Source organism: Podarcis muralis, chromosome 7 (genome assembly GCF_964188315.1).
Source record: "Podarcis muralis chromosome 7, rPodMur119.hap1.1, whole genome shotgun sequence".
Taxonomy (NCBI): Eukaryota; Metazoa; Chordata; class Lepidosauria; order Squamata; family Lacertidae; genus Podarcis; species Podarcis muralis.
The window spans coordinates 76,279,060-76,286,723 of NC_135661.1; the positions used below are offsets into that span (position 1 = coordinate 76,279,060).

General features: G+C 47.1%; 1 protein-coding gene across 2 annotated transcripts in view; it reads left to right on the plus strand.

The window, feature by feature from the left end:
• The window catches only part of KCNN4 (potassium calcium-activated channel subfamily N member 4), a 48,931-nt gene extending 41,992 nt beyond the window's left edge, over nucleotides 1-6,939 (plus strand). For both annotated transcript variants that reach the window (XM_028742494.2, XM_077932544.1), the window contains exons 6-9: nucleotides 292-410; nucleotides 1,336-1,405; nucleotides 3,018-3,193; nucleotides 4,571-6,939. In XM_028742494.2, the coding sequence (XP_028598327.1) occupies nucleotides 292-410; nucleotides 1,336-1,405; nucleotides 3,018-3,176 (348 nt within the window). In that variant the 3' untranslated portion in view covers nucleotides 3,177-3,193; nucleotides 4,571-6,939. The remainder of the gene's footprint in view (nucleotides 1-291; nucleotides 411-1,335; nucleotides 1,406-3,017; nucleotides 3,194-4,570) is intronic.
• Nucleotides 6,940-7,664: the final 725 nt, after the last annotated feature.

Consider the following 7,664-nt stretch of genomic DNA (forward strand, 5'->3'; position numbering starts at 1 on the left):
GCAGACCATCAAAAACTTTCTGCAAAAGGAGCATAGATCAGTGGTAGAGCTCGTGCTTTGCATGTGCAAAGACCCCAGGTCTAAATCCTTGGCATCTCTAATTAATGTCTCCTTGGCTGAAACTCCAGACAGCCTCTGTCGGTCAGGGCGAGGGAAGCCCTGAGCTGTTGGGCCTGTGCTCTGACCTCATCTAAGGTCCCTTATGTTCCTAGGGACAGAGAAGGGAAACTGAGCTTCGGCGAGCCGTCACATCTCTCCCTTTTCTCTCCATTTTTTTGCACCAACCTCTAGATGAAGTGGTCAGCCGCCAATGTGCTGCAGGAGGCTTGGATGCTGCACAAACACACCAAGAGGAAGGATGGCCTAAGGACACGCAAACATCACCGAAGGCTGCTGGCAGCCATCCATATGTAAGTCAATCACTCCCAGGTCATGGGGTGCTCAGGTGTAGTGCCAAGTCAGGGGGGGGGGAGGCTGGGCAAGGCACCTTCCGGGGCAGAGGGCTGCAGTGCCCTAGTCCTGCTCTGCCAGTTTCCCCCTTTCTATGTCGTGGACTGCTTGGGAGCCAAGGAATGGAAGGAGAAACCATCAGGCGAACACCCAAGGGAAGAAGGCTCAGAGCCCTGGGGTTAGAGCCAGTGTGGTGTAGTGGTTAAGAGCAGTGGATGCGTAATCTGGTGAACCGGGTTCACCCACTCCTCCACATGCAGCTGCTGGGTGACCTTGGGCTAGTCACACTTCTCTGAAGTCTCTCAGCCTCACTCACCTCACAGAGTGTTTGTTGTAGGAGAGGAAGGGAAAGGAGAATGTTAGCTGCTTTCAGACTCCTTCGGGTAGTGATCAAGTAGGATATCAAATCCAAACTCTTCTTCTTCTGCAAAACAAACCTCATTAAGTCCTCTTATTTTTGCTGTTAACTTTGCCTAATTCTACATCACCTTGCTTATTTGTTATTCTTTGCTGGTAACTTCTTTCTTCCATTTTTGTGCATAAAGATTCCTAGTCAAGCGAGGATTTCAAATCGAACTGATCGTTCGATTTGAGATGGGAGGCGATGGCGACAAGGGCCGGTTATATTTGTTACCCGTCGTTCGCCCTGCGTGCAAGGGATCTGAGCAACTTGCAGATGGGCCTGGGAGGGTGTTGTATATTTCGCTAGAAATTATAGCGAGCGCACGCAGCCAGTGGTCAGGGTTTCCTGAGGAAAGTGCACCGGCGGGTCACGGCTGCTGCGTACGTTTTAACTGTTAAAACTCTTCTCTCCATTGCAATTTGGAAAGGAAGCACATTGGCGAAAGCCCAGGAGGGGAAATAACTTCTCTCTTCTCCTCGTAGGTTCCGACACGTGAGGATGAAGCACAGGAAGATCCGAGACCAAGTGAATGCCATGATGGATGTCTCTAAGGCGAGTTGTGTGCCGGGGACATTGTTGCCCGGTCGATAAGAGGCTGTGTACACACAAGTTTAAAGCGTATTGCTCCCCAATATATGTATCCTGGGAAATTGCAGTTTACCCTTTACAGAGCTACAGTTCCCAGGCTTCTTTGGGCTGTGGTGTGGGGAACATGCTTTACATGCGCAGCATGTATGCATCCTCTGTCGACTCTCCTGTGGTGCAACGGACTAGTGCATCTGGCTGTTAACCAGAAGGCTAGTAGTTTGAGCCCACCCAGGAGCTGCTGTGGGCAGAATTCTGGCATCACAGGGGGTCAAGGACCCTTCAACTCTACAGTTCTGTGGTTCTATTAATCTAAGGCAATGCAGTGCCTTTAAGCGCAGTGTGTTTCCAATATAATAAGCGTTAGCAAATTCTTGCAAAAAGGCCACTGATAAGTTCCTGGAGGTGTAGCTTCTATGACAGTCAAGTGGTACCTTGGTTCTCAAACTTAATCTGTTCCGGAAGTCTGTTCCAAAACCAAAGCGCTCCAAAACTAAGACGCACTTTCCCATACAAAGTTATGCAAAATGGATTAATCCGTTCCAGACTTTTAAAAACAACCCCTAAAACAGCAACTTAACAGGAATTTTACTATCTAACAATACCATTGATCCATAAAACGAAATCAATAAACAATGTACTGCAGTCACACAATCAATCAATCAGTAGCTGAACTGGGTTCCACACAGTCACAAAAATAAAACAAAAAAGCCATAAAAAGAAAAACACAAAATAAATAGCAAAAACAGACAGACCTCAGTGCAACACTCAAAACAGAAGTGTGGCACTCAAAACGGAGGGCGTTTGGATTCTGAAAAAAATTCACTGTATTTTGTACCTGGGGGAAAGTAAATTATTCCAAATAAAAGCATTGCTGCTGCTTTTGTTGTTGAGATTATTATTTTTCCTGCCATTCTCTGAGTGGGCTCAGGGCAGCACATTGAGTTTCTCCGCCACCCCTCCCCATTGATCCTCATAACAACGCCGTGAGGTAGGCCAGGTTGACTAAACTGATGGACTTGATGTCACCCAAAAGGCTAAATAAGAAGTGTTCGCTAGATCTGGTATTGGACTGCCCCGATATCTACAGATGAAGGGCAGCATACAAATTAAATAATAATAATAGTATCAGTGTGAATATATTATATGTATAAAATATAATGTAATAGCAGGCTTGGAATGAGGCGATTTGTGCCCCCCCCCCCATTTTATATTTGTGCAGCTGGTTCTTCCTGCCCAAATGCAGAACCTTACAGTTGTCCCTATTTTGTTAGTTTTGGCCCAGTTCTCCAGTCTGTTAAGGTCGTATTGGATCCCGATTCCGTCTTCTACGCCATAAGCTACCCCTCCCAGTTTGGTGTCACCTGCAAATCAGATGAGCATCGCCTCACTTCCTTCATCCAAGTCATTTACAAAGCTGTTGAATGACACCAGGCCCAGGACAGAACCCTGCAGCGCCCCACTAGTCACTTTCCCCCCTCCCTGAGGACAAAAGCGCCACCTGTGCGCCAGTCCCGGGAAGTAACTTGAGCAAAAGCTGAACTGTTGACAGCTGTGTCGTGTTCTTCCTCTGCTGCAGATGCAGATGATCATGTGCGACCTCAGCTCCAGCCTCAGCAGCTCCCACCGGGAGCTGGAGAAGCGGATCGAGTCCCTGGACAGGAAACTGGACGAGATGACGAGGCTTCTCTCGGGACTCGTGGACTCCAAGCAGCGGCAGGAACAGCGGGCGCTCTAAACGCCAACTGCAGTTTGGTAGGTGCGGTAGCTAGAACTCTGTGACAAAGACCCTCTTCGCGACACAAGATTCTGCAACTCGAAAACACCCAAATTCTGCAATCAGAATCTGTTTGGCCAATTTGAATATACAGTGGTGCCTCGGGTTACATACGCTTCAGGTTACAGACTCCGCCAGCCCAGAAATAGTACCTCGGGTTAAGAACTTTGCTTCAGGATGAGAACAGAAATCGTGCAGCAGCTGCGCAGGAGGCCCCATTAGCTAAAGTGGTGCTTCATGTTAAGAAGAGTTTCAGGTTAAGAACAGACCTCCAGAACGAATTAAGTTCTTAACCCGAGGTACCACTGTACTAGCAAGTTCTCCCTGGGTGGAATTACAGTGGTACCTCTAGTTACGTACCTAATTCGTTCCGGAGGTCCGTTCTTAACCTGAAACTGTTCTTAACCTGAAGCACTACTTTAGCTAATGGGGCCTCCTGCCACTGCCAGAGCACGTTTTCCGTTCTCATCCTGAAGCAAAGTTCTTAACCCGAGGTACTATTTCTGGGTTAGCGGAGTCTGTAACCTGAAGCGTATGTAACCTGAAGCGTATGTAACCCGAGCTGGGCATGTTTAGCCTGGAGAAGAGGAGGTTAAGGGGTGATATGATAGCCATGTTCAAATATATAAAAGGATGTCATATGGAGGAGGGAGAAAGGTTGTTTTCTGCTGCTCCAGAGAAGCGGACACGGAGCAATGGATCCAAAATACAAGAAAGAAGATTCCACCTAAACATTAGGAAGAACTTCCTGACAGTAAGAGCTGTTTGACAGTGGAATTTGCTGCCAAGGAGTGTGGTGGAGTCTCCTTCTTTGGAGGTCTTTAAGCAGAGGCTTGACAACCATATGTCAGGAGTGCTCTGATGGTGTTTCCTGCTTGGCAGGGGGTTGGACTCGATGGCCCTTGTGGTCTATTCCAACTCTATGATTCTAGGTACCACTGTATGTGTCTTTCCGTTCTTCCCTCTGGAGCCTAGAACTTGAGAGACATGCTGGGACCTCTACCCTACGCCCTGGGCTCTAAAAGCAGGAATGGCGAAAACTCTGACCTTCCCGATGCCCCTGGACTACAACTCCCATCATTCTGAACAATTAGCATCACTGTTTGAGACAGATGGGATTTGTAGTCTCTCCCCCAACCCCCAAAAGGGAGGGGAAACTTGTTTGCTAGCTATCTGTGGTCTACTTTTAATATAATCCTCCTCCTTCATGGTAGGATTTTAAAGCAGAGGTTGGATGGCCACCCCCCAGGGATGCTTTAGTGAAAAGGTTGGACTAGATCTCTCCCAACTCTACAATTCTATCTGTTCCTCCAATATTGGTGCCACTGTGACCTTTGTTCTCCTTTCCCTTCCAGGTGGCTAAAGAGATGGTTTTGATCATCCCGCTGAAGCCTCCATAGACAGAACTTTTAAACACCTCCTGCCTTTCTTCATGGGCATCAGGCAGTGTGTCGGGAACACACGGGACTACACCGCCACCTTGTGGTGGAGGAGAACCACTACAGGCATTTTGAAAAGCCGACCCACCGCATCGCCAGACAAAAGAAAAGGAGCGAGGAGCTGCTTTCGGAACTTTGCTCTCCGCAGAAAAGACTTCTCGAACCTCTGAATGGATTTTTGTTGTGTCTTGCAAGAGGGACTCTGGATGCAAAATCAAAAGACAGGACATCCACTCCTCTAGGAGGCTTCTGAGCTGTGGGCGGGGGAACCAAGAGGACAAGATACAAGAATAAGTGTGCTTGAAAACTGTGCAAAGTCCTTGCCCTTTGGCAAAAGACAGTTTGTCCATCCCGGCCAGGAATGCAAATTTCAGGAAGCAATTGCTAAGTGGCTGCACAGGATCTCCTGAGATGGGTGGGCTAGGACCCCACACCCTCAAAGTTCAGGCTTGCATATAATCATGTTTTTGGTCACCTAGAGAGTAACAGTTGCTGCAGGCAAGGAAGCTTGTGTGTGTCTGTACCGGGCGTGGGTTTATCATTTAAGGCGGTTGATGCTACACCAGTGTCTTAACATAAGCTAGGGCTAAGCAGGCAGGCCTCTGACAGTGCGCAGACTACTTGCCAGCCTGCTCTTGACATTTACTATGCACCTGGAACAAATGTGCCTTAAGACAACACTGCAGAAACACAACTGCTGGCAAGGAGACCCCGATCAGGAGCTCCAGAGACAAGCAAGAGCCATTGTTTTAGACTAGAATACCCTAAGGGTCCCAGCTTCAGTACGTTTAAAAGGTTATGTTAGGCACAGAGGGCAGAAAGATGCCTTGTTTGTGCCATGGACCTTGGAGGCAGGCGAAGTAGACGAAAGGTTGGATGGATGCGGCGGTCCAACTTGAGACGAAGAGTGAAGTTCTCAAAGGGCTGCTTAGGCTAGCTGTTCTGTGAGAGCTTGTAGGAGTCTCTTAAGTGTGGGAAACCTCAGTAACCAGCCGTTGAGCATCCTTTGTCTGGCCAGAGGGGAAACTTTGGAAGTCAACATCTAGTGGGGAGAGCTGCTTAGTTCTCGGTCTTCAGGTCAACACTGAAATGCAGAGAGACATGCTTTCTTTTTCCAAGGTGTGCGGACAGGAGAATCACAATTTGCACTCGGGTCCTGGTTTCGGGCTTCCCACAGGTATCTGGCTGGCCACCAGGAGAACAGGATGCTTGTCTAGTTGGGCTTGATTCACAGCAGGCTTTTCTTACATTCTTAGGGGATCAGCTTTTAGAAGCCATGCTTTTGTGGGGAGCCGACTGCCGTCGTTTCCTTCCTTTCTGTAGAAGTTTGGGAAGCACATAAAACTGGAGGTACAGATTCCTACCTCTCCCCTCAGGCGAGAACTTGATTTTTGGATTGCTTTTGGTCTCTCAGGTGAGAGATGAGGGAAGCCGGCGGTGTTATGTATAGGTGGCACTCTCCATTATAGTATTTTCTTCTCTCCTTTTTTCTTTAGAGGGGAGGAAAGGAATAGACGAAGTGCCATTGCCCAGTCTGTTAGAAAGAGGTTTCTATCGCCTCTCGTGAGAACCTGCTGCTTCCCCAGTGAGAGGCAAGGAGAATGCTTGGTATGAATGCTCACCTGGGGGGTGTCTATATTACTGCTTGCTTGTCAGTACTTGACATTTGTCTGGCTCTCATAGCGCAGACGTGCGAGGATGAGAGACTGAATTATGGCAGCGATTGTGGAGTGTGATTGGAGGGTATGATAGAATAGTAAATTTGAGTGCATTGGAGCATTGATGTGTGCTGACCATGCAAGGTGTGTGTGTGAGCGAAACTGAATGGTCTCTGCATTTTTAGCTGTAGTTAGATTAAGTTGTGCAAATTGCTGAATAGGAAGCTGGGCATTTAACTGGATTGATTCGTTTAATGGGATGATTGATTGATGTACGGTGGTGGGGAAGAATGAGTTGATTTTCTTTTGCTTCATTGCGAATCAGATTTGTTTTTTTATAAAAAACGTGAAATTTATACTTATTAGCTCATTTTTAATTATTTTGCTTCCTGATCCTTAGAGGATGCTTGGATTTAGTCCTTTACTATGGATTTTCCTTGCATTTTTTTGCAGCTGATTAGGATGCTCTACTTAGTTACATTTTATAGAACGTAGAAATGCTCTCCTTTTTTGTTTTGGTATCTGCTGTTTATTTAAGATGTTTTAACCTATGTTGTAAACCGCTTAAGAGTTTTGTTTAACTAAAAGCGGTATATAAATGGTCCAAATAAAAATGAACGAAGGCCATTATCCCTGTTGCTAAATGACGGTTGCACACCAGACCCAAGGAAGGAAACATCAGGACCACTTTTTGTCCTCCCCTCCCACCCCTGGGGTACCATCCCAAAACACACCGAGGCAGCAGTTTTAAGCAGAGGGGTTTGCATCTCACCAGCCACTTCCAAGGAAGAGACCGGAGTTCTTTACTCCCCTGGAATAGAGGTCACTACATATCAAACAATTAATGAAATCTGCATTCATGTGGATACAGGAAAAGGCAACGGGCTGGATCCACAGTAGCTCTATCATTGAAATCGAAATAAAGTTGTGGCTATGACGTCACTCGTCGATTTCAATTCAACCTGATTTCAACTGAGTCTGGATGTATCCCAAGAACTGCATAGATATATACATAAGTTGTTTTCAGCTCAGGCACACATGTTGCAAAAACCTATTTGAAGATGCGTTCTGCATTCTCTGGCAGGAGGAAGCACCGCTTAAGATGGCGTTTGCCATCCCTAGTTTAGGTACCTGTATTGAAAATAACTTACAATGTGAAAAGAAGCTGTTGATTGGTTCATTGGGGGCACCTTTGCAGTCAACCCAAATGTGTTCTCAGTCTGCTGAGCTGCTATACCAAGGACAGCCATTATGATGTGTTCCCCGCCCAGGTGCTGTTGGACTCCAATTCCCACCAGCCCTGGTTACTCCAACCAATGCTTAGGGATGATGGGAGCTGGCCCCCTCCAGGT